The sequence below is a fragment of the Alosa pseudoharengus genome, unplaced genomic scaffold (assembly GCF_046254945.1).
Source record: "Alosa pseudoharengus isolate Yale_2024_CS ecotype anadromous, Long Island Sound unplaced genomic scaffold, YU_APseudo_1.1 YU_APseudo_1.1_scf_11, whole genome shotgun sequence".
NCBI classification, from domain to species: Eukaryota; Metazoa; Chordata; class Actinopteri; order Clupeiformes; family Clupeidae; genus Alosa; species Alosa pseudoharengus.
Genome location: NW_027468576.1, coordinates 20471462 through 20498524, shown reverse-complemented (window position 1 = coordinate 20498524; position 27063 = coordinate 20471462). Strand labels below are relative to the sequence as shown.

General features: G+C 45.1%; 3 protein-coding genes across 6 annotated transcripts in view; 2 read left to right on the top strand and 1 right to left on the bottom strand.

Annotated features, from left to right (window-relative positions):
• Positions 1-1503: 1503 nt before the first annotated feature.
• LOC143116948 (uncharacterized) lies at positions 1504-9677 on the top strand. 2 transcript variants are annotated; one of them, XM_076278352.1, is made up of 10 exons: positions 3459-3756; positions 4011-4065; positions 4231-4294; positions 5120-5250; positions 6255-6343; positions 6647-6711; positions 6976-7033; positions 7829-7899; positions 8400-8506; positions 8978-9677. In XM_076278352.1, the coding sequence occupies exons 1-10, from the start codon at positions 3741-3743 to the stop codon at positions 9531-9533; spliced, it is 1212 nt and encodes a 403-aa protein (XP_076134467.1). In that variant the 5' UTR covers positions 3459-3740; the 3' UTR covers positions 9534-9677. The 2 variants fall into 2 exon arrangements, with proteins under 2 accessions (XP_076134468.1, XP_076134467.1); XM_076278353.1 differs by lacking the exons at positions 3459-3756; positions 4011-4065; positions 4231-4294 and adding exons at positions 1504-1594; positions 1880-1950.
• An 88-nt stretch (positions 9678-9765) lies between these two features.
• On the top strand, positions 9766-23243 carry LOC143116947 (uncharacterized). Of its 2 annotated transcripts, XM_076278350.1 has the most exons (14): positions 9766-11095; positions 11501-11770; positions 12488-12538; positions 12769-12888; positions 13179-13320; positions 13606-13778; positions 16228-16391; positions 17068-17942; positions 18844-19181; positions 19729-19971; positions 20731-20907; positions 21731-21877; positions 22393-22458; positions 22837-23243. In XM_076278350.1, exons 1-14 carry the CDS (start codon positions 11048-11050, stop codon positions 22909-22911), a joined length of 2889 nt encoding a protein of 962 aa, XP_076134465.1. In that variant the 5' UTR covers positions 9766-11047; the 3' UTR covers positions 22912-23243. The 2 variants fall into 2 exon arrangements, with proteins under 2 accessions (XP_076134465.1, XP_076134466.1); XM_076278351.1 differs by lacking the exon at positions 12488-12538.
• A 1627-nt stretch (positions 23244-24870) lies between these two features.
• shc2 (SHC (Src homology 2 domain containing) transforming protein 2) overlaps positions 24871-27063 on the bottom strand; it is a 16483-nt gene continuing 14290 nt past the window's right edge. For both annotated transcript variants that reach the window (XM_076278349.1, XM_076278348.1), the window contains 3 exons: positions 26673-26962; positions 26146-26318; positions 24871-25771 (listed from right to left, as the gene is read on the bottom strand). In XM_076278349.1, the coding sequence (XP_076134464.1) occupies positions 26190-26318; positions 26673-26962 (419 nt within the window). In that variant the 3' untranslated portion in view covers positions 24871-25771; positions 26146-26189. The remainder of the gene's footprint in view (positions 25772-26145; positions 26319-26672; positions 26963-27063) is intronic.

The following is a 27063-nucleotide window of genomic DNA, read 5'->3' as shown; positions in this document are numbered from 1 at the left end:
TGGGTATAATCATAGCCTACACTTCACCAGACAACACATTTGTCTTCTGCAGAATGCATTTCATTCGTTTAGGTGTGTCATTTTCCGGGTAGGCTGTTGAAATCAGAGTGGATTGTGTGAGAGGCTAAGATGATAAAATACCAGTGAACGCCTCCTCAGGACAGCTATGAGCTCATACTCTCTCGAGGTTGACGAGAGGATGAGGTCATGCCAGCCAGCACAACTACCATCCCATCTTTTCCACTAAGCAACCCATATCCTCCCAATTCTCTTTCTCTCACACACTGGCACATCAACTCACTTACACACTCAACTCACTCAACATCTCTCTTTTTTTCTAAAATATTGTATTGATCAGAAAAGTTAAGAGCAGTTTAGGTGGGTGTTCTTTGTCTGGATTGGGGACTCTACTACAGACCCGATCATGGCTTTGTTGTAAAGCATTTGAATGACACTGAGCTGGAACAATTTAAGCAGCAGCTGCTGATAATAAAATAGTAGGTTTGACCAGCTGTAGTGGTGTCATGTGGTATAATGACATCCAACTCGCATATTGACAGTGACCTGTCATTTCACAATGACTTTCGAATCTAATTTCTAAATTGCTTTATTTTACATCATAGCCTAGAGGCCAAGAGTCAAATAAACACTTTTATGAGATCAGCATTTGATCAGTGGGCCAATCACTATTTGCATCCATGAAAGGTACTAGTCTATATAGATAACAATTATCTACAGAACATTTCATTAAATTGAATTAATGGCACTCTGTTCAACATGAAACTGGGAACAATAATGGCAAAAGAGCCACTGTTTAGGAAAATCTATTGCCTACTGCCCCCGCATGGCAATATACTATCACTACATTCATTCTTGTGTGCTTTCATCAACCCGTATTTGACTACGGCATAAGGACATTAAAGGGATATAGCCTGCCCTTGTGAACTGTCACCTATTAAAATTAATTATTGGGATTGTCCCAAGTTTTGCCCTTAGGCTAGGCTACTATTAACTCGTCTGATCAGTTTTGGTAAAAATGCAACCATAGGAGCCACTCTTTCGCCCCCCCCCCTTTTTTTTTTTTTTTAACCCAGACTACCAGTGGATGCCTGCACCTCTAGGCGAAATCCCGCCTCTTTTGACATCGAATTGGTCAATGCCTTTTTACCTTGCCCTTATTGGTCTCAGGTAGGCTAGTTATCAACACTGTAAACCTAAGCTTTCTCTTTTTGACTGCATTGAAATGCCAGTGCATAAAGCGCATGTTTAGCCTATCTGCTATACCTTCGTTTATTAAAGCGATAGGCTAGACGAGGGATAGCTTTAGCTAGTTTTAGAGAACAACCAAATCTATGTAAACATTTCCAGGACATTTTCCAATAGACTTACAACTCCCAATCAAATTGAGAGAAGGCGTTTCCTCTCAGAGGATTGGTGGATTAACGCATTGGTTAGCAAAGTGCGACTAACAGGCTTGCGTATCAGCGTCACTTGGGACAGGGCATCCCTTCCCTAGTTGTCACACTGCTGTAGTTGCCCCCCTCCCTGGCACGGTTCACCCTATGTGGTCTTACGTCTCACGGTTTATCCTCAGGTACGTCTTCGATATATATAGCATTCTATATGTCCGCCAATGCTATATTGTTGACTGTTGTGGATGAGTAGCCTATTGGCTTTAGGCTTCAAAGTTTGCACATTCTTAGTATAAAATCCCATGAGATGAAAGCTGGTTTGTGTATTTTATTTTATCATAGGCTTATTATTTCCTGTTTTTGGCAGTAACATTTGTCTACTGTGATTTAACTTTTTTCTGTGATTTCATTTTTTTGTATATTTAGGCTGTTAAATATTTGTTTTACATATGTTTCAATTTTGCCAGTTTGAGAAGTAAGGCTTATTGACTGGTAGGCTATTATGAAGACTCTGAAAGCCAAGTTCCGAAAGACTGAGGTAAGGCTACCCTGAAACTACCCTGCAATATAACTTCTTTTGTCAATTTAGTGTTGTCTTTTTATTGTGAATATAAGAACATTGTAATGTAAACCATGAGGGTGGGGGTGCTTCTGTCCTTCTGAGTTAGCTGAGGGGACTGGACTGGCCCCCACAAAGCGTCAGTGTTACCAAGCAGCCAGAGGCCAGTACAGACGGCAGACTGGGGCTGTAACCAGAGCTGCCTACCTGTTTTAAATAATTAACACACACACACACACACACACACACACACACACACACACACTAAGACACACATCATTACCACACACACACACACACACACACACACACACACATCTAGTGACACAATCATGCCCGTATAGATGATCACACATAATAGACTCCTCCAGCACCTTCCACCATGAGACTATAAGTCTGTCTTTCTGTGAGATGTCTGCATTGGCCCATGGTGTCCTCCCCTGGAGAGGAATGTTTCACCGGGCAAGCACAGATGATCCAATGAGCAAGGCCAGGATATCTCTCATACATTTCATCACCACTTGAACTAATTATATATCATTTGATCTTTCCTCGGTGTCAGCACAATCTACAGAATATAGCAGATGTGGATATCGGAGGGATTGGATGGCAAATATTACCAAAATGACATGGCTGCTTTGCAGAAATATAAAAAGAGACTGGATATGAAGTTACTGCTTATTGTGCTGAATGGTTTTCCAGGAGTATTTTACCTCATACTGACAAAGGTGTTTGGTGACAATAATAAGAGACAGATGATCAGCTAGCATGTAGAATATTTGGGAAATATTATTCTAAGAATATTTATTCAGGCATGCACAGCTAATGACTAATATTGGACTTGTTTAGAAACTAAGGTGATTTCCCTGTGTCTTCCCTGTGTCTCTGTGGCCCTAGTGCCAGTGCCTTCCCTGCATGGAGCTAGATAACCAAAACACTGGCTCTTAATGTATCCATGTGGTGCACTCTCAGCCAGTATTTGCATGAATGCAGAATACGTTACATGGTAACGTATGGTAACTATGGTACATGAAATGTAGTTGTTCCCATTGAGTCCTTGTTAGTAGTGCGGAGTGGTTTGTTGTGGGAAGCTGTGGAGGCTGGGGCATGCTCTGCGTGCTCGCTGTGCTGCTGTTTTGTGACTGCTGTGCTCCCCTCTCTGGTCTGGCACTCCCAGTCTGCCTGTGGCCGTGTCGGTTTCTGCTGAGCCCAGAGCTGCTGCCGCTGCTGCAGGAGGGCCTTGAGGCAGCCGAGCCAGCAGCCAGCAGAGCTGAACAGAAACCTGATGGAGAGGAGAGAGGGAGAGAAAGAGAGGGAGAGAGAGATAAGGGAAGAGAGAGGGGGAGGAGAGTGGGGGAGAGGGTATGAGGCGTGGGGGACAGGGTATGAGGCGACAGTTTTAGGCTAGAGTGTGTGAGAAAGAAGGACACAGAATGAGGGTGTGTGTGTGTGTGTGAGAGAGAGAGAGAGCGAAAGAGAGAGAAAGAGAGAGGGAGAGAAAGTATGTTGTGACTGTGCCAACCAATGACTGCGCTGTGCATGTATATCTGCAAACGTCCGAGGCGGGTGAAGGGACTCAGAGTATCAGCTGATCAGTCGCTTTAGAAAGAGGCTGATGTGAGGATTCCAAAGGGGTGTGTCAGTGTGTGAGTCTGTGCGAGAATGTCTGCTCGTCTTTAAAGGCTAGGCACCCGGTCAGTCTCCCAGGATGTTTTTTAAGACATTCTTATTCCTGTGGACGGAAGCAATTAATTAGTCAGTCAGGATGCATGTTGGCGAAGAATGGTCAGTCGAGCTAGTTTCACAATGTATATGTCAGTGCTAATAGCAAGAAGGGTATTTAGGTTATTTATAAATGATTGTTGAAGGTCATGTGTTTTGTCTGTGTTGATTTTAATTTGTTTGTCTTTTAACTACTGCTAATTTTAGTTCACTTTTGGTGATGATTTAGAGACTTAGTGCTTAGATGTTTGAATGAACATGTTGTCATTAGGTTGTGAGGTTAATATGTAACTATGACCACGTTTTTGTCTCGGCAGTTGATGAGTACTTGAGAGCACATGTCTGGATTGCGTTCCTGAAGGGTATGAGTAGGTCAGTGTCAGGGGACCAGGGTTCAGTGAGAGTCTGAGGTTACGTCTGTGCAGCTTCCGAGTGAATGAGTGAGTGTGTGAGTGAGTCTGTATGTTATATGTGTGTTCTTGTGTGTTGTGTGATGTGTTGAGCACTACTGTGCACTACTGCTATCTGTGCTCTCAGCTGTATGGATCAGGCCCTGTCCAGCCTGATGAAGCGCTTCTGTGCGTGTCTTGCCCTGCTGGGGGTATGTATGTATGCTACTACTCTTCTGCATTATACAGACTATAGTTTTTCATTCAGCACTTTTTAAACATATGTCTATGTTAAGTGCAATGTGTGCATAATTGTTGTACTGTGCTATATTCATTGTGCATTGCTTACTATACTCACTCCTACAGTATGTAGTTTATTGCCATCAACTAAGCTTTCGGTGTATTGTACCACCCTTATGGTATTGTTGGATGTGGTATACTGCGGCCTACTTAACCAGAGTTGAATGAGGCATACTGTGCTGTATAATGTGAAAGTTGTAGGATGCCATGTCCATGTGTTTTGTACTGTACTTTGCTGTACTCCCTCCTGTCCCCTGGGCACACCAAAGGCAAACTCTTCTCCATATGTACTATGGGAAAAGCTGACATCACAGGATCAGATTAATCCGAGTCCATTCAGCTCCCAGCAGACTCTGTGATGCAGCTGCATACAAAAGACTCTAAACACACTCCAACTGTAACAGATAGTTATAACATTTAAACCTAGCGCCACTTTGCTGGCAGGTTTGATTGAGGCAGCATTCAAAACTCAACATAGGGCGGTTTATCTCACACAGCCACCACATAAGCTATTATTTGGAGCCCTCTCTGTGTAGAACAATTGAGAGATTAGCAGATGGATTTTATGACCAGGTAAGGTAAGGTAAGGTTGCCTTCGTTCGCTCCCCCACTCACTGGCTAGTCAATGCCCCTTCATTTCTTTAGTGCTGTGGAGAAATGTGTAGAGATGAGATAGCGTTGGCTGACACAGATAGCGTGACTGTCGGTCTTGTTGTTCCGGTTTGCCTCTCGGCCAGAGCCAGGACTGGAATAAGACTGATGAGAAGCTGCTGCAGGCCGTGGAGCAGAACGAGCCGGACAAAGTCTCAGCACTCATCGTCAAGAAGGGCCTCAATCCCTCCAAACTGGACGCGGAGGGGAAATCAGCGTGAGACACTTTTATTCAATCTGTCTTCAAGGAAAATTTATATTTTTTTCATAGCTGAAGGTGTTTCTTGGTAATTAAGGGTATGACCTTGTATTTTGCTACCAAAAGCTTATAGAATTTGACCCACCTGCCCCTTTACTGATTGCTCTGCCTGAACTTATTTTCTTGTAAAAGCAATCATTGTCAGCATTTCAGGGATTTAGCTCTCAAGGGCTATTGTTTCAATATGTAATTTCAGATATAAACTGGAGAGGTGTTAAATTCCTTTCGCTGTAATCAGGGGATTTCCCACAGTGGCCAATCAACAACCAAGCCTATTTAAATTACACAACAGAATACAACAACAGTGCACAGTTGAAGTCGCAAACATGCCGCATGTTGTACTCAGGATCCTAACAGCCCTCCTTCACAGTACCACATGCACTGCCAGTAACCTGAATGCCCAACTAAAGAACCAAATTTTAACAAATGGCAACAAATTCTTCAGCCAATACTCGTTGTTGCTGTGGCCATTTATGATCCTATCAGCAAACAAAACACAAACCCTTGATGTTGGGTAAAAAGCTCCCTAGATCAATGATGGATGAGAATGACACATTATGTACTGTATTATTAAAGGTGCTCTAAGTGATGTTGGGTAACGTCACTTCTGTTGACATTCAAACAAAACAGAGAGCTAGCTTGCTACTCCCTCCTCCTCCCTCCCGTGCAATTGAAAGTCTTCTAAATGTGCATCACGTCATGACTGGCTGGAAAAACGTGTCATGTTTCATGGTCCAGGCTGCACCAGGCTGTTTTTGTTGACGTTTTTGGAGTCTGGGCTGTCTACACATTTCCACGTTTTTCTACAGTGTTTTCAGGGGCAGTTAGCGGATTGTAAGGAGATGTTTGCTATATATGTGACAAAAATGTTTTAGCTTAGAAACCGCGTGACATTGCTTAGAGCACCTTTAATACCTTGTATACCTTACACTGTTCCCCTCTCTGTCTTGTGCATTTCCCAGGTTTCATTTGTGTGCCTCACGAGGTCGTGCAGACTGTTTGGAGGTCATTATCTCTCACGGAGTGGACATCAACATCACAGATGGAGCTGGTGAGAAGGATCCCCTTTTATCTGTCTCTTTACTGATAACTGGTACTGACAGAAGTGACCTTGTACACAGGATGTCTGTTCAAAAGCAGTGTTCTATAGAGTCACAGTTGAGTTCTTTAGTGCTTGAAGTTCACTTGTGGAAGCAAAAAAAATGAATCACATTTATACACTCAGCAATGTAACGGTCAGTTACACAAGATGAATATATAGTAAAGGGACAGAAGACACACTGTGCCTTTGTTGAGGAAGGTACTGTATGTGAACTCTCTTTTACTTATTATTATTGCTCACCTCTTTTTACAGGATTTAATGCTCTTCATCTTGCTGCCAAGAACGGCCAACCTGAGTGTCTTAAAAGACTTTTGCAGGTAGGGAGTCGGCGGCAGCAGAGCGTGGTGTACAGCAGTGATGACAGTTTTTCACTAAATTCAAGTCCATTCTCTTGAAGATGCGATATGTGTTTTGTTTTGTTTTTGCTGTCTAACCGTAAAGCAAAGGTGACTGTCAAGAAAGATTATTTGTTTAATAATTTCAAAGCTTGATATCTACAAGATTTTGTTCACAAAATCTACTTAATTTTCCATAATGAATTGGGTTAATCTGATTGCCTCTTGCACCTTTTTAATTCCCAGGAGAGAATGCCGGTTGATTCCACTGACACCATTGGGAGGACTGCCCTTCACCATGCAGGTGAGGTAATATCCAAGGCTACATGACCTCCTGGCGTGTGATCCAGCGTTCCCTCCATCATTTGGGTGGGCTCATACGTATATTTATACGTTCTGGAGAGCTCTTTTTAACACTTAAACAGTGCTGCACTGTGGTCCATATGATGTCACCCAGAGCTAAATGAGTCCAACAGGCATGAAAAGTAAGGGGTCGTAATAGAGCTTTTTTCATCCTTGGGAATGTTGTAAATTTTGGTGCAGAATAACACAGGTCTATGAGGCACACACAAAGAGTCTATTTCTGTGGATCCAATTTGAGGGACCTTAGTAGTGCTCCCTGATGGTGCTTTGGTCTTAGATCATGTAGTTCCCCATAAATGGCTTTAGGCAGTGTGCCAGTTAAGCACTTCCTCTTTATTAGGTAATAAATAATCACCTTTGTTGCTGCATTGGTTGATGGCAATGTCGAGCAATATCAAATGCTGTTGATCTTACGCCAACACAGGTGCTGCTTTCAAAACTCCTAAGGGACATGTCTAAGAGAGTATTTAACCCTTGTCTAATTAACTGGCAACAGGACCATTATGGTAACTCATTTCTAAGTAAACACATTGAGAACTTGGTCCCTGCAAAAGAAATTGCTAAAGCCTGTCAGCCACTCACTTCAAAGGAAAAGCTAGAGTGAAGAATTAAAAACATCACATCTACCTCAAGATTAAAGCCATTTCCTTCTATCTCTCTCTGTCTGTCTGTCTCTTGCTCCATTTTTTTCTCACTCCCTCTCTCTCTCTCTCTCTCTCTCTCTCTGCTTTAACAGCCATCAGTGGGTGTCTGTCATGCACTGAGACTTTGTGGGATTTCAAGGCTTCGCTGGATGCCCAGGATGGGGTATGCTTCCACTTCTAATCCAACTTGGGTTTGAAGTCAGCCCAGCGGCAGTCTTATGGGGGTGGAGAGATAACAACAAAGCAAGTTGGGGACTGAAAACCATTAGTTTGGCTCGTGCATGTGGGAGGATGAAAGCAATGTGTGCTGATCGTAGCATGTTGCTGTGCTGTAGGTGGAATTGAGTATAAGGGCCTGGATGAAAAATAGTGTGTGAGTGTGTTTGGAATGTTTTTCCTTTGCATCGTTTGGAAACACACATAACATAGGGCCAGTTTCCTGTTCATGGATTAGTCTAGTCCTGGACTAAAAGAGAACTTCGATGGAGATTCCCATTGAACAAAAGCTTTTAGTCGACAACTAGGCTTAATCCATGTATGAGAAACCGGCCTATAGACATTTGCTTAGTCCACGTCTTAAGTGTATGTTTGGTCAGATCTAACGTAGGTGATGTGAAGTATGCATTTGTCCGTGTGAGATGTGTAAGGGTGTCTCTGTGACAGGATGGGGCAACAGCACTGCTCCTGGGAGCACAGATGAGCAGAGTGGACTTGTGTGCTTTCCTGCTAGACCGCGGAGCTAACGCTAACATACAGGACCAGCAGGGCAGGTAGGGGACACTTCAATCACCATGGCACCAAATAAATTCATGATACTGTAACCAGCTTCTGAAAGGGAGAACATTATGTTATTGATTAAGTTCAGACAACTTTTCAGACAAGTTCAGACAACTTTTATTTTCAGCAACACTCTCCTTGAGGTCTGCAGTTTATTAATATAGTCACATGAAGAGTTTGCACTCGGCGTCCTTAACCAGCTTCTTATTGGGATGACATTGTGAGGCCAAGTTTAGACTAGTTTAGATTGCCAGGTTTAGACTATTTTTTTTATTATTAACAACACTCCTTGAAACCTTCATGTGCCTACTGTATGTGTGTACTGTATTGTATAAAGTAATGTTTGTTGATATACTATATAAAGTAATGTTTGTTGATATACTAATGTTTGTTGATAAACCTGTTTGTTGATATACTGGTGGTCAAATGAAGACTGTGAAGTCTACGTTTGTTTTGTGTTGCAGGTCAGCATTGATGATAGCATGTGAAAGTGACAGTGTGGAGACAGTAGAAGCGTTGCTTAGGGGCGGGGCCAACCCCCAGCAGACCGACGTCTTCGGGCGCGATGCATCGCACTATGGCGTCGCCACAGGCAACCAGAGAATCACACAGCTGCTGCAGAACGGGGGTAAGGGGACCGCAGCAGGTAAATGGACGGCCTCAAAGGCCTCTTGGAGCTGTAGGGGAGTCCCCAGGGACAAAGTGGACAGCTGCAGACAGGGTCTGGCGTCACACACACACACACACACACACACACACACACACACACACACACACACACACACACACACACACACACACACACACCAACATCCACTCACACACAGGCGCGCACACACACCCACACGCGCACACACACACCCACACGGGCGTGTACACGCACACACGCACACACACACACACACACACACACACACACACACACACACACACACACACACACACACACACACACACACACACACACACACACACACACACACAGGCACAGGTTCTCCTCTGGCTTATGGTACCTCTTAGTTCCCTTGAAGTGGAGAGTAATCTAAGTAAGTGGATCAGAGGGGCAGATGTGGATTATTACACAGGGATGAAAGACTGAGAAACAGTGAAGTCTCTCTCCAGTTACAAAGGCCCTCAAAGACTGATTAAAACCATATGGTGACTATGTGTCTATGCGTCTGTGTGTGTGTGCGTATGTGTGTGTGAGTAGGTGTGTATTACTGCATGTGTGTTTCAAATGTGATATGTGATATTTGTGGCTGTGTGGTTGCTTTTGAACTTTCCCCGTTTTACAGCTGGTGTGATGTGATTGACTGCAATCTTTTGTTTTAATGTGTGCTGTAAATCTAAGATGTGCCTGGTTTGTGCATGTGTGTGGAAATTAGCATTTGTGAATCTGATGTTACAAACTCGAGTGTCTGTGTTCCTGTAAGTCCTCATGCGTGTGTCAAAAGTGGAAACATCCAAAAGGTGAAAGGTCATGATGTCTGTCTTTCCCACATGCACTCACAGTCACTGAAGGGGCGAGCGAGGAGGTAACCACAGCGACTCAGCATCTCTGTCACATCCCAGATAAATCATCATCACTTCGAGCCATTACGCATATAGTCTGCAGCACCAGTCATAAAGGCAGCCCTGGCGTGGTTACAGCAAACAGCCCCACTCAAACTTTGAAAATGTGGCTCCCGCTGTCTCCCCTTTCAGCTTCTCCACACCAGGGATCTGTCGCATGAGTAATCCAATATCCAAACTGCATTTGAAAAAGACCAGGGTGCTGGGTAGCATCATTTGTCCTTGTGGAAGGATGACTGTAGTAATTCGGGGCTTGGCTGAAGCATCTGGCAAAATGTGGAACTAAAGTGGATTTCGGCATTAGAAATTACATGGTTGATAGTTTTTCCTCCGTCAGGGATAAATGGAAGATTTATCCTACTATGCTGCCTCAATGAATATTATTCTCATTAAGTTCCAGCTTCACACTCTTAAGAGGAACACTTTGGCTTGTTTCCCCAGAGAACACAAGAGCTTTTGTTTAAATGTCTAATGAATAGTTGTTTGTAGAAGCCTTATGAAATTATGGTGAGCTATTAGTGTTACAAAAGTGTTCAGTTCAGCTGCCAGAATGTGCTATTTATGTGAAAAGAAAATCTTTAAAGCATACAGGTTTTCAAAGACACAAAGAATCCCTGTCTGGTCCTGTTTGGGTTCTGTTCACAGGGTTCCTCAAAGCTGAAAAGTGTTTCAAAGCTAATAGCTCAAAATGTTTCTAGGTAAAATTAATGTGGCTTCTTCTGTGGGGCAAACTGAGGAACTTCTTTTCTTAAGAGCTCTCATGTTAAAATGTTCTAGAAACATTAAGCCTATTCATACATAGGAACAAAGGTGGTGTGGGGGCTATTTTCCAATTCATTTTGCTGCATATTTTTCTTTGACCCCACTCCCCTCTCTCCCCTATAATTGACCTTTGACCTTTATGTCTGGGTGTTTGACCCCAGCAGCCCCCTGCTGCCCCTCCCCCTGTTCCGGGGGGATCTATGCCCCGCAAGAGGAAGGCCCCTCCCCCACCCCGCTCCCCTCTACAGGTATGCGAATGGCTTTGGCATCAAACATGTCCATTATACTCACATGGACGCACAGGTCTTCATTCAAACTTTCATACATATATTTCCCTGCTGCGCTGTCCTCCCCTTTCCCGACCGGGCTTCTCTTGAACATCAGCATGCTGCTCTGTACCAACTGAATCTGACCTGCTGAACATAACTTTGTTGTTTTAGTCCTCTGACATGTTATTCCTTCGTAATGATTGCCTAACGTATGACTAGGAATGTCTTGAGCTCTATGTTTATTGTACTATTGTATGTTTTATGTGCCTGATGACCTGTTAATGGATATGGAGAAGTTCCTTGATGTCCTAATGGGTTGTACAACACAGACCCTGGCCTCCCATGAATGATTGGCCCGATCTATTTGATGATGTGTTATTCCAGGCTGCAGGTCTAGGCCTGGAGCCACAGGCCACCTCCACCCCAAAGCCTTCCCCTGGGGAGAACCCCCGACCCAGAGCCCGCTCCCCCGGGGAGAACCCCCGACCCAGAGCCCGCTCCCCTGGGGAGAACCCCCGACCCAGAGCCCGCTCCCCTGGGGATAACCCTCGGGCTGCGCCCCGCTCCCCCGGGGATAACCCTCGGGCTGCGCCCCGCTCCCCACGCTCCAGCCAGTCCCCCGACAACCCCGCCAACTCGCAGCAGCCCAACCTGGTGAGTGTGTGAGTGACAGCCTCTCCACTCTGCCCTTCAGCGACAGCGAATAAATTGAATGGGACACACAGAACACAACACACAGACAGACACACACAGACACACACACACACACACACACACACACACACACACACACACACACACACACACACACCACTCAAAGGGCTCCTAATGAATTATGGATGCTCTGACAGGAGATATCGGCTTAATGCAACTCTATTCAGGTCTGCTTTTTTTCTCATGTGGCCCCCTGTGTGGTTTAACAAATCATTTAACAGAGATGGAGTTTTGACCTCCTACATATACCAACCATACATACACACAAATACACACACACACACACATACATACACACACACACACACACACACAACCAAACACACACACACACCAAACACACACACACACACACTACCCCGCTGCATACCTGGGGCAAGAGCAGAAAGGAAACAAAACACCATCTATAGAGATGTCTGTGATTGGTGACAGTTTGTTCCTGTCAGCCATCTGGATAGGTCAAGAGGGTCAGGCAATGTGGATGCAGATGCAAAGTCAGTATTCTCATTATCTGTCAGTAAAGTAAACATCAGAATCCTATTTCTAATGGTAAATGTAGTATTGTGTCCCATTATATGTATTTTAAAACTATTCAAAATGTAAGTTATTTAAGTACAAATAATTTCAGTACTAAATGCTTGTGCTACTGTTTAAAAGGAGCAGAGGAGTTTTTCTGCAAGCCAACCCATTGGACAGTCCATCAGCCAAGTGAGAGACTGAACAGTGTTTTCAACAGAGATTCTTGTCTAGAGCCCAAGTGGAGCCCATGACCACATAATCCCTGTCTTGGATGGCAGCTCCATTAGTCATTATCAGGGAAGCCTGTCACATTGTAAAGGATGTATGTGTGTGTGTGTGTGTGTGTGTGTGTGTGTGTGTGTGCTTGTGTCTGTGTGTGTGTGTGTGTGTGTGTGTGTGTGTGTGTGTGTGTGTATGAGGCTGAGGATGAGGAGGTGTTTGAGGAGATCCGTAGGCTGAGGCTTGAGAGGGGACGCCTGCTGCAGAAGATTAAAGTTTTGGAGCAGCAGCAGCACAGCGCCCTCACTGCACTGGAGGAGGTACTGCACTCACTTTCTTCTACATTCGTGATATTTGGTTTGGCCTTGCTCACATTTGACAACCAGCAATTTAGCCATTAATCCAGATCAGGAAGTAAACAGAGCTCTAATGATTTAACAGTGCAGCACATTTTTCAGGTTACCGTGCAAAACCAACCAAGGCCAATTTGTTTTATGTTATCTTTGTCGTAATCCGTCTGTCTGTGTTTTGGTTTCCTGTTCCTCTGCCCCATATTTCATACCTGTCTCCGCGCGCTGCGTGTCCTCCTGTCCGCCACGCTGTATCTCAGCTGGCCATGTTGCGGGCGCGTCTGGAGCAGGCGGAGGCTGAGCGAGATCGTCTGCAGACTGAACTGGAGGAGCTGAGGGCAGCCCAGTCCGTCGGCCTCTTCAGTGACTCGGAGGAATCAGACGGCATGCTGGACTTCCCAGGTCTGAGAGAGAAAAAGTGTGTGTGTGTGTGTGTGTGTGTGTGTGTGTGTGTGTGTGTGTGTGTGTGTGTGTGTGTGTGTGTGCGTGTGTGTGTGTGTGTATTTGACCATTGTCTATTATATTCAAACTATAATAAATCTAAACTGTTTAGTATATATGAACTTAAACTAATCTAAAACTGAAAAGGAAAGTATAAATAAATGCCTTGATGACATGTCAGTGACAATGCATAGACCTGGGTAGAGTTGTTATAATGCCCCACATTCATATCGCCATGTATTTCAGGAGCCGAAAAGCTCCTCTCCCGGCAGTCTAGGGCTGCAGATGTGGAGCAGACCCAGGAGGAGGCCGCTGCAGCTGGGGAGGCCCACCCGCGGGAGCCTGGGGACGCGGCAGAGCTGCAGAAACAGGTGGAGGAGCTGACAGCTCAGAATACCGAGCTAGTGCTCAAAGTACAGGTATATATCAGCAGATGAAATCAAACATGCCACACACACACACACACACACACACACACACACACACACACACACACACACACACACACACACACACACACAGAGACAGACACACACACACACACACACATGCACAGACTAATTATGCTGCCCTATATTTTCTGATGTTCTGTATTTTCAGGGCTGCCTTACAAGATTACATGCTACACTTTCACACTCAGGAGTCATCCAATTCCAAACATACAAACATACACACAGACTCTCACATGCATTATATTAGCATGGTTTGTCAAGGTCAGATCATATCAGAGTTTGGCGCATGGAATTGGGTGTATATACCAGTATCTAAGCATTTCAGTATACTTACTTTTACTGAAATGCTTAGATACTGGTGTATACACCCAATGAACCTATGTTAAGAGGTCATTTGACCATATCCATCTCATGAAGACAGGATATTCTTTCAAACACAAGAACCTCAACTCTACGGTTCTCATAAAGTTCCAAGAGTTCCAGGAACTTGCAGGAGTTTTGCCATTATGTACAATCATTTATCCCACTTAGCCTAAACACAGTCAGCCTGCAATTTTACCCCACGTAAATCATCAGTTGTTTTTTTTGTGAAAAGACTCTTAAAGACTTTGCAGGGTTTCCTTTCAGTAAAATAATGATAATACAAAAACATTTGCTCTGGATTCGCTCTCTTATAAATTACAGCAATATGAAAGGTTATAATTCACTCTTGAAATCGAGCCTGCAATTGCACTTTTGTGTGTGCTTTGTTACGCTTTTTCCCACTACAAGGTGGTCTGTGACGCTGCTCGCTCCTAACCCCACTACAGAAGTCCTCTTGAGTTTGTCTGAGGAGTAGATTAAGTGCCGGTTGAGTGGTCAGCACACTGCACCCAGAGACTGGTTTGTTAGCCGGCCGCTCTGAGTTGCTGCGGGTGCTGTGTGCTTCAGGTATAAATAGCCAAGCAGCAGCAGAGACGGAGGGAGGAGAGAGGTGCCGACATTCTCCTCTAAATGGGTCATACTTATCCAAGCCGGACCGGGTCAGAGAGAGCTGGTCTACCCACAAGGCATGCTGGGTATTTTTTGAGTCTGTGTGCAGTCAGGGAGCGGGCAGCAGTTCGGTTTGTTGATTACTGGTGTGGCAGATTTTTTTGTGTCAAGCACTCACCTACTTCTCACAAAAAGGACCTGCTGTGTAATGTGTCCCAGATTGAGACCATGTAGACAGTGTCCCACTTTGCCTAGTTCTAATGTAGAAGTAGAAAACTTCAATAGATTGACATTCATATGTCAAAATGAGCTGGCATGTTTTAATGAAGCAAAAACTACTTGTCACTGTGTCACAGTGTTGTCACTGGGTTATTTTCTGACGCAGTTAAAACTGGTTAGATTAGATTAGATTAGATTAGATTAGATTAGATTCAACTTTATTGTTACGGCACAAGTAAAATACCAGTACAACTAGTTTAGTTGGAAGGAGTACCATGCCAGGGAGAGAGCTGCTTTCAGAATCAAAGTCCCCTGTTGCCGTGTTGACTACTGGTGGAGAAATCTGTAGCTGATATTGGAACACACCAGCTGTGCTGTTACTAAAAGGAAACTCTGTGAAGTGAACACATCAATGTAAAACACGAGGTGGCAAAAGACACACAGAAACACATAGACACAAACACGCACACATACTGTGCACTTACACACACACACACACACACACACACACACACACACACACACACACACACACACTGCAAAATGTGTATATAAGGGAGGAATTTATATACTGAGAGAAAGTGGAATAGAACATTATGTCCAATATTCCAATATGTGGTTTAATGTTCTGCATTTCTCATAAGTGGGTCACTTTGATACTAAAAGTATGATTCTATGTAATGACTGTATGATATCTGTACTGTCCCTGTGTATATCTGTGTGTGACTATGTATTTAGAGATAAGCAGGAATATTATGACTTTGCAGTGTTTCACTGTTCTGCATGGCTGCGTCAGTAGCTATCTGCTCCGGATTGCCAGGCTGCCACTAATCAGGGTCTGATTCAGTGTAGTCCACGTGAGATGGGATGACCAACGCCATCTCCCGTCAGCCTGGAAGGATACTTAAACTCTAACTATTTCCTTGTCTAGTTAGAGCAGCTGATGGATCTTTAGGTGAAGTCATGCTGTCTCTCCCTTGATGCGCATCATTGTAAATAAACTCTATTCCTGATTTTTCATACTATTGGTCTGACTGGGTCTCTATTAAATCTGTGGTATCAAAATTACCATCAATCCCTAATTGTGTCATTAGACCCTGGGAGGATAGTATATCTGAAGAAAGCTGTGTGTGTGTGTGTGTGTGTGTGTGTGTGTGTGTGTGTGTGTGTGTGTGTGTGTGTGTGTGTGTGTGTGTGTGTGTGTGTATTTTTAATTCTCACACAGATGCTGGAGATGTTTGAGAAGGATGACACGAATATGGAGACCTCTGGGCCAGACTTTGTACCCACCGTGCTGTATGAGTCCCTGAGGAAGGAGTATGAGGAGCTTCAGGAAAAATACTCTCGTGCCCAGGCTGCTGCTGAGGCCTCCAGCATAGATGAACCAGGGTGAGCCCACCTGCAGAGGCCTGGAACAGAGTGGTGCACGACGCTCCAAGAGTGAGCCATGTAGTGTCAAACAAAAACAAATATCCCTATTTCACAATTTCTTTAATACACTGTTCAATATACACCAGCACATTTGTGCTGGAACCAAAGGACATAATCCTTGCTGGTATAGTGGGGCATCTATTGTCATCTAATGGAAAGTGACATTGAAACACTGAAGTCATTGTTCGACATACATCCAAAACTGTTCTCTGTAGTATAGAAGGAACACAAGAAAAACTAGTGAATCTAGTGTTTGAAGCACATTTGTGATTTAAAGTCAGGATCATTATCTTTATTACTAGAGGCTTGCAGTACTGAACTAGGGTAACTAATGTTGACATTCAAGTCCTACTACACGTGTAGCAGTAGAGTTTTCAGACTCTGCCTCTGCTTGGCTTGGCTTAGTCTTAGTTTGACACCTGTGATTTCATTTTGGAAACCTTAGATTTTCACGTACTTTGCTGCTTAAGCACTTTGCAATAAATAGAGCATCACCATGTTTCATGGGGAAAATATTGTTTCCAACTTCAAAGTGGTGCTCAGGACAGTGGACATGACACAGACATATGGTTCCTATTGCAGCTTTTGTTCATGTTCATAAGCATTCATCCTCTCCATTCTCTCCCCTGTTAAGGTCTGAGGGAAAACCGGAGGAGGTCAAGGAGCTGGGGGAGAAGACAGCAGAGGGGGAGTCATCGAAAAAGGCTGAGGAGTCAACGGATGGTGGAGGAGGAAGAGGAGGAGACGCAGAGGAGCGCGTGCGGAGCCTGGAGGTGCAGCTGGCGTCCACCCAGACCGAACTGGAGGAGCTGCGGGAGCAGGTGCAGGTGGGGGTGTTCTCCGTGGAGCAGGCGGAGGCCGGGGGGGCAGGGCGGAGCAGCGGTCAGGAAGAGGGAGAGGGAGAGGCGGACGCCCAGCAGCTGAGGGAGAGGGTGAGACAGCTGGAACAGGAGCTGGCAGAGCGACGGGCGCCAGCGACGGGCGAGAGCGACGCGGTGCGACAGCTGCGGGAGAAGGTGGACGAGCTTCAGAGAGCCCTGGAGCAGGAGCGCAAGGCCAGCGCCGAGAGAAGGAGGGATGAGCGCAAAAAAGAAGAAGAAAAGACAAAACGAGAGGAGGAGGAGAGTGAGGCAGTGAGGAGGCTGAAAGAGCGTGTGAGGGAACTGGAGAATAGACAGCAGGAGGAGGAGAAGAAGGAGGCGCGGAGCGGTGAGGGGGAGCTGACCCGCCACCTGCAGGCCCAGCTGGGCCAACTGGAAGCCCAGCTCAGGAGCAGCGTGCCACGGGCCGAGCTGGACGAGGTACGGGTCACCATGGGCCTGCAGCTGGACCAGCTGGCCCGCGAGAGGGCCCAGGTGGCCCTGCGACTCAACGACGCCTTGCTGGACCTGGAGAGGCTCCGGCCGCCGGCGCCGCATGGAGACGAGGAAGATGAGGAGGGAGAGGACGAGGACGAGCGGTCAGAGGGGTCCGAACGCTCCGAACGCTCCGAACGCTCAATCATCTCGGGTGAGGGATCTAAGTGTTTCATCCTCTCAGAATCACTCTGTTTCAGGATCCTTCTTTAACAGAATTAATGTGGTTAATCACTCAGATAAAATGAATGGACTCAATTAAGGTTTAAAGGAGTATTATGAACACTAAAAGCATCAAAATTAAGTTAAAGTTTAGAGTAGTTGCTTTTAAAAACTTCATCAAAAAGCAGCTAATATATAGTGCTGCTTTATTTGTCTTAGCCAGATATCTTCCATATTTGTCCTGGTTTTCTCATTGTTTCAAGCGTATTGCTTTGGCAGCAAAGTTTCCTAACAACACCGCTCAAGGAGACCTCCACCAACTCTCAATCCTTTTGCTTTCTCTCTCTCTCTCTCTCTCTCTCTCCCTCTCTCCCTCTCTCTCTCACTTGCCCTCTCTCATTCTCTCCCAAGAGGGAGCTGAAAATAAACCAGTGCTTCTAATCTTTTAATTTCTGCTGCGCAGAAATAACTCTCCACAACAGATGGAAGCCTGCTTGCATTCTTGGAAAGCCAGAGTTTCAGAGTTAGTTTGTGTATGTGTGCGTGTCCTAGTTACCACTGCAAAAACAGGCCCACCTACCATTAGGCCAATTTTCAAATTAGCCTCTGAGTCTGCATATTCTTTCAGACTTACATTGCAGCAGCTCATTGTGCCAATAAGTGGCATACAGTTATGGGTTATTGGCACTCATTGAGAAGCTATAAACAATATGATACTTGCATCAGATAGCTGTTTTCAGTTCGTCTATACTGTATCTGCCCCTATCAAATAAACTCTAATAATAATAATAATAATTACAACTAAGCAACAGAGAAGTAACAGTAAAGCAATAAACCCTGACATACATTACTTAACTTTCAGCCAATCGTTACTCTGTTCTGTGTCCAATCAGAGCACTCGTTGCGCGGTGCGGGCACCGGTCAGACACTGGCAGCGGTGAGGGCGGAGCTGGAGGCGGCGCGGCAGGAGGCGTCCCAGGCGCTGGACTCGCTGTGGGCCGAGCGCGAGGGCCGGGCACAGGATGCGCTGCGTCTGCAGGACACCGTGCCGCTGGTCCAGCACCAGGAGGCGCTCGTGGGCCTGTCCGAGCAACTGGCCCAGACGGCGGCCGAGCTGCAGAGGGAGGCGGCGCTCCGGTGCCAGGCCCAGGCCCAGGCCGCACGGATACAGGAGCAACTGCAGGACGCTGAGCGGAACCTGGTCAGCAGGGAGGAGCACGAGAAGGTCAAGGTACGCTGGACATGCTCAGACACTGGGTTTGTTCTGGACTATCCTGCTACTGAAGTGGTCTCTCCTTATAGCTAGTCAACTAAATTAAAAGTCCTGTTGATGGAACACATCTGTATGTGTGTACTTCAGTGGTGAGCTTCTCCAAAGTTTGACCAAACTTTCCCCTAAGTTTCCATTTTAGAGTCAGTTAAATGAATGCTATGCTGTTGACAAGGTTGTCTGTTTTTTTCCCGTTTTGGGAGCTTTCTATATCCAATTGTGACCACTTTGTTTTACCAACCCGACTTCAGTGGCTTCCATTTGTGTCCCACAGGCTGTCCAGCAGCACCTTCTGGTGGAATATGCCAGAATAGCACATTTTACTGGTTAGAGTTGGAAGAGGGGTTTTCCTAATTATAGAAAGGATATTCATTGTAGAGATTATCATGGCAATAATAATGTATTAGTCTTTATATTCCTTGAACCTAATTTTGACTGGTGTGGTTTACAGATGTGGTTGTTTGGTGAAACTCACCTCTGACCCTGCGTCTGTTCTTTGTGAGTTTAGGCAGAGCTACAGCGTTCCCTGGAGGAGAGTGAGGCTAAAGCGCAGACGGCGCAGGCGGCACAGGAGGCGCTGAGCGAGAAGGAGATGGAGCTGAAGGAGCTCAAGTCCCAGAAGGCCAAGGAGCAGGGCCTGGTGTCGCAGGAGGACCACGAGGCCCAGCGTCTCTCGTTGCAGGCCGAGATCAACGCCTTGACTGCACGCATGGCCGACCTCCAGCGCAAGCACGAAAAGACCTGCACCGAGGTCAGCCTCGCCACATCTGTGTGTGTGTGTGTGTGTGTGTGTGTGTGTGTATTTGTGTCTGTCTGTGTGTACACATGTTACATGTGAGGACATGTATGCATAAAAAGTGAGAGTGGGAAAGATATAACATCTGAGTGTATGTCATTTGAAAGTAATGGACTAGGGAGGCTTAGAACACTAGAGTTATGTAGGAGTTTTTGTTCATTTCTATAGTGGACGATGATGAACCTTCTTTTCCTTTCATGCATGCATACTGTCACCTGTAAGTATATCCTTGTATGCAAAGCCCCCAGCAGTATAGTCACTTAAGTGTGTTTTTGTTTGGTTTGTGAAGTGTATTGATTTAATTGATTGAAATATTTGTGTCCCAGATGCATTGAATATACCACATACTCTTCTGCATCAATCTTAAAATGACAGTCAGTGATAATAAATGCATCCAGTTGACTGCTTTTTATCACTGATTTGAGTTGTAGGACTGGCAGAATTACAGACATGTGGTTTTTGTTTTTTGACATTTGGTTTACTGCCATGATTCAGAACTTTGATGGACTTCCATGTCATGTACAGTATGATATTTATGATATGAGATATTCCCTTCTTTCTTTTAACTCTCTCTCTTTCCTTGTGCATCCCTCTTTTTTCAACTCCCCTCAATGTCTTTCTTTCCATCAACCTTGCTCTTTCTTTCTTCTTTCTGTCCTCCCATCCATCCATCCATCTCTCTCTCTCTCTCTCTCTCTCTCTCTCTCTGGACAGGTTTTCCAGGTGCAGCGGGAGGCTCTGTTCAACAAGAGCGAGCGGCAGGCTGCCGAGGCCCAGGTGGCTGCCGTGCAGAAGCAGCTGGAGGAGCTGCAGGCCCAGTCCAGCCACGTCCAGCAGCTGCACCAGGACATCCAGCACTCACAGGGCCTCATCAAGGAGAAGGACCGCAAGGTGGGATACGCACACGACCCTGGACAGTGAAGAGGGACATTGGAATTTATAGTATTAGACAAACCGAGAGAGGAATACTGTAGATAGAGGAAGAGCAAGAACAATGGAAGGACATGTCTGCTTTCTAATGCTGCCTTGTTTAGTTGCTTACAGACCCCATTAACATGCGATCACAAGTGGTCAGTTCTAAATACAAGTGTAAACATTCACCAAGACGCATTGTGATGTGATCACTCAAACCACTTGCCAAGGTGGTCTAAGACGCAATGGACCACATATCTTTTGTAGTATTAACACTAATGCGTCCCAGAGTTCTAATGAGTTCTGGGAGTTCTAATGAGTGTGACGTTGGCAATAGCGGAATCTAAAGACAAGTGGTCAGCAGCGTCTCTGGCTGTACATTTTGAATACATGTGTAACCAATGATGTGTCTCGGCTGACCACTTGTGATTGGATCACCCAAAACGCACAAAGTCCTTTTAGGCAAGTCCCTCCACTCAACGGCCCTATTGCAAAACATTTTTGGGCAGAACTGCATATGCGCAAGGCTTCACGACACCAACCTCGCTCTAGCTGCGAGATCACAACACATGATTGGCACGATGCACAAAGTGTCAACTTTTGGCAGCGGAAGGGGTGGAATGTGTGTAGACGACTGGCATGTTTGCGTTACCAACTAACCCCATACGTTTCTATGGTAGATTAGAAAGTCGCTGATGTGCATTCTAAAAACAAATGTAAATAGGCCCATAGTCTTATATGCTCTTTCTCCTCTCTCTCTCTTTCTCTCTCTCTGTCCTTTTCTGTGTCTGCCTGTTGCTAGATCACTGAGCTGTCTAAGGACGTTTTTCGTCTGAAGGAGGCTCTGGGTGCTCTGAGCCCTCCGCTGGGTGGTGTGCCTCCCCCTGGCAACCCTGGACAGCAGGTGGCGCTACAGAACCGTGTTTCTGCACTGACCCAGCAGCTGCAGGTGAGAGTGCAGCACAGCCTGAAAATACCGTATACAGTACAGATACAGAGTCATATACAGTATTAGCCTGGGTGCCATTCCGAACTTAGTCCCACCCACAACATTTGAGGTCGGGAAGTTCGGTCTGGCATTGCTCCATTGTGGTGGAAGTATGCTCGCCCTATATCGGGCGGACCAATCAAATCAGGCTTTACGATGATGGACAGGTGAGCAACTGCGCCTGGTCTATCACGTCATCTGAGCACGTGTGTTTTTTTCTTACACCTCACGGTAAGCTATTTTGTTGCTCTGATTGGTTAGGTCTATCCAATTGAGTGCAGAGGCATTCCCCCCCTGTATCGGTTGAAACACGCCCCATAATTACGTCCCAATGGAGCAGTATCAGACTCATATTCTGACTAGAATTGAGTATGACGTCAGGCTAATACATTATAGGACTATAGGAAAAATGCAGATAATAGTAGTCATGCAAAAAGTAAAAAGTGCTTATGAATGATGTGCACTTGTTTATGTAGGACTGTGAGCGCAAACACAAGACAGTGGTGGCCATCTATCGCTCTCATCTGCTGGCCGCTGTACAGGTAAGACGCACACACATACACACACACATACACACACGCACACACACAGAGGGACACACATACACACACACACACAGAAGGACACACATACAGACACATGCACACACACAGAAGGAAACACATATACACACACAGAAAGACACATACACACACACAGAAGGACACACATATACACACACACACACCTATACACACCCCCACAGAACCATACCTCCATACTCAATACATACATTACACTAGAAAAAAACATCAGCTTTTCAAAATACAAAATACATTAGCATTCTGTGATATGCCTTAAGTGATTGGAAGTCAGTTGTCAAACAGCCCGCCGTCACACTCTCTGGTCTTTCACACCTGTGTGTCTGCGGTGTGTTTTAGGGCCGCATGGACGAGGAGGTGCAGGCTCTCCTACTCCAGATCCTGAGGATGTCCAGCAGGGACCAAAGCCACTGAGAAGCCAAATAACCCCCTTCATCGTGAACACACACCCTGTGACACACAAACAAGCTCACTCTACCATGCAGCCGTTCCACGTGGGCCCGTGGGGGGCCCTGCTGATGATGGCAGCTGCGTATAAACCATGCTGCTAATATGATATTAGAGTCCCGTGACTGAACTCATTGATTGTTAGCCTTAGCCTGTATTTTGATGGTGACAGAGAAATAAATATACAATTTAGCTGTATTGATTTTCAAGGCATCATCAATATATTTTCTGTTTCTTGTGTGGGCTTAGAGGTTGCTTTTTTTGTACCTTATTCTTTCAATAAATAAGGAGAGACGGTGTGCAGCTCCTCATATCATCATCATTTTTCTACCACAAATGCTCAGTGCAATCTCTTCAGTGATTGCCCTCTTAGGGCAGAATCGATATGAAATAAGGAGGATATTGACTGCTTATTAACATAAAGCCACTCCGGATGTTCCTCTGCCACTAGTTCTTAAGCAGGAAGTGAAAACAGCTACCTCTTGCTTGTTTAATCTGTGTTTACTTTTATATGGGTAATTAAAAAACAGATAACTCTCCAGCACAGAATTGGTAAAAGCCTATTAATTTAAGCCACTGAAAATGATTTGTCCCGCTTCAAGACATTGTACAGATGAAAACAACATAATTTTATAACTCAGGGGAATTGCAGTGATGGTCAAGGTTGCCTTGTGTCTTTGAATATAGTTAACAGACAGCATTGATTGAAAATGTAGTAACTTTGGACTACTTGCATCATCAGCAACATCAGGTATTGAATCCTCAGCTTACTTCTGCTGAAGAAGAGCTGAAGACACTTGTTAGTTATTTGGTTGAAGAGAAAAAGGGTACTAACCAGTTATCATTTATTGCAATGTACAATGTTGAGCTATAAAAATGGGAATTGCCCATTTTGAAAGATCTTCCAAAAAGAAAATACTATTTGGTCTCCCCTCTGCCAAATTCTGATCCCAACACATTTGCAGCAAAAACAGTCCAAGTTGAACATACCAACACATGGTCTTGTCATTTTTATCATCCTTTTATTGAAAAGACATTAGGTTGGAAGGGGAGCAGATTCAACAAAGTCCTGAGGAAGCAACTATAAATTATATCATTTCTCTCATCCCTATGCTAGGCTAAAAGAAAGCTGACGTTGCAGAGGGAACTCTCCCTTCCCTCCCTCACTGACACACATGCACACTCACACAGCCATACCTGATCAATCACACAGGGCTATAACCTATCGCTCATTCTTTGGTCGGTTGAACATGCTGCCACAGGCAATGCAGCTCCACAGAAAAGCAAAGGAGGGAGTCAAAGGAAGAGTGATAAAATGGTGGTGCACTTCCTGTAGTGTGTGTGTGTGTGTGTGTGTGTGTGTGTGTGTGTGTGTGTGTGTGTGTTCTGATTGTGTATCCATATGGACTCAATCTCCATGGTCACAGTGTGGCCATTATCCAGCATACAATAAACAACTATTAGTAGGAAGGATGAGTTCTCCCTTTACTTGCGATCGCCTGGTGGATTGATGAATTCAACCAACAAGCGAACCTTCACATCACCATCATGAGCAGCACAGATGGTTAAACAAAAACCAATGTTCAGCAAAAACATACCCTATGTGTATACTTAAGGCACTGGACTATTTTAACACTTGAGTGAGTCAATATGAGTCTGTACAGCAGTCTATATGTGCTGCATTAGAAACACTGGGCATGGCTGAGTATAGCACTTATTGGTAGTTAGAGACAAGCAGGTGGTGTCATACTGTCTGAACCACCGCATTGCAATAGATTAGCTGAGGTACCAGAAAGGGTTAAACCAAGTACAAGATGCCCTGTCTGTGACAGGAAAGCCGGGCCATCTGGGGTACCAGCACGACGAGCTGAACTTTACCGAAGGGTGTGAACAGGAAGTGGTGTTTTTTTTTATGTTTCCGATCGGTTACATATATGATTGTGCTCTCTGGTAGTTAGAACGACTGCAGCAGAACGGTGACAAGTTTTTCTAGAGAGAAATCATTAAATTATAATAGAAAGACTTCATCCATTGTCTGGTCCTGAGACTGTAGATATCAGAAGTGATTCAGTGATAACACAGGATGGATTTAATAACATAAAATATCATTTTGTTCTAATATAACGGAAAAGTCCGCTCTGTGATAAATTACACATGTTCAGCTAACCAAGAGGCTCAAACCAACTTAAAGCCAGCATCCTGAGAAGGTTTAACATGGATAGACTTTTTGTAGAAGTACTGTGCATCCAGCAAAAATAACATCAAGAATGCGTCTCTTGATCACTGATTGATGTCATGTCCATCAATCCGTTGATTTTCATGGCACTAGGCAGCTACCATGATAGCCATCACATGTTACCATTGACTTAATGATTTAATTACACTATGGAATCTCTCTGGTCATGGGAAAAAGCCTTGACAAATTAATGAAATTATTTTGGAAATTTCTAGGAACAGATTTTATATTTCCAGAAACAGATTTTTATCATATTTCCAAGTAACCTTCAGTGAGTTAGTTAGTAACAACCAGGTATCAGTCAGATATTTAGCCAAGTGTGTGTGTGTGTGTGTGTGTGTGTGTGTGTGTGTGTGTGTGTGTGTGTGTGTGTGTCTGATTAAGGGGCACTATCTGCCCCCCTCTTGTCTCACTGTTCTATTGGAGGCAGACACAGGGCATCACAGCACTTGTTAGCCTATAACGAGGCCATGCTGAGGTACTGTGTGTGTGTGTGTATGTGTGTGTATTTGTTAAGCCTTTGCAGGCAAAGAGTCTCTGTTTAGGACGAGGAGCTTCTCACAGACACTGGGAGGAGTGGACATCTGTCACCTACAGACGGGAACAAAAACAATTAATTCCAGTGTCTGGTATAGTATTGGTATCTCATTTTAATATTTCCTACTCAACATGATTTTGCAATAACATTTCCTCGCAAATAATTACATCATTGATTTACTGTGGTCTGACCTGAGGTCTCACATTACATTTTATTGACGTGTTTTAGAAAGTAGGGTAATTTCTAATAGCAGCATCCTTTATATTTTGATTTATTGGCGACTTCCAATCAGTGATATGCATGTAAATAGCCTGATCTGACCATGAGCCTTCTGAATGAAAAAAGGGTGAAATAATTATGATGACATTCTCAACAGCTTTATCTTTGAGTAGACTGCTGTGTGTGCTGGTATGTGTTGTCCCTTCACCTGTGTGAGATGGGTGTGGCGTGGCGTGGCGTGGGGGGTGGTGGTCACAGCTTGCGACAGACCACCTGCTGCAGGTGCAGCTCGCTCTCGGCCGCCACAATGGGCAGCTCGTTGCGGAGGTGGTAGTTGATTAGGTGACTGATGCTCTCGAACAGCATATCTTTGGTGCGGACCTGCAGAGCCAAGCAGCAGACAGAGTGAAAACATATCCGTAAATACAGACCACCGGGGCTCTTTGTTCTCCTGTTTTTGACCAAAGTAACATGGTTAGGGGGTTGATTAAGATAGAGTTTGGACATGTTCCAGTGCTGTCAGCCATTTACTGCAGTTAATCTGTTTGTTCTGTAATAATACTGGGGATTTAAGGAGAACATTACACAGCATGTGCTTCTTTCCCAGAGACCTTATCTCTCAAAATAAATCCCATTTATAATGAATTACATCAGCAGTGAGATCCGGAGATTAAACTGAAGACTGGAACAACCGAAAAAAGAAAAAAAAAAGACTCTGAGGTCATAATAACTCACCACTCCCTCCGGGTCGACCAGCAGCAGATGCTTGGGCAGACCGCAGTGCATGCCCGTCAGCACGTACTGGCCTGGGTTGGTGGCGCTGTCGCGCACCAGGAAGTCGCCGTCGCGCACCAGCAGCCTCTCGGCGTCGCGGCGGCTCATGCGCCCGTGGTACCAGGCCTCCTTGCGCAGCTGCTCCTCGGTGGGCGCCACAGGGGCGCGGCGACGTGGTGGGCTGGGCCAGCAATCCTCCAACACGCACACGCCCGCCGCCTCGTGCATACGCAACGCGTCCTCAAACGGCCCTGAGGGGCAGCACAGACATCAGGCTTTCACATGCATTATCTTTACACCCAAATCTTTACATGTATTGCAGGGGATACTCTTTACACTTAAAACAACCTAG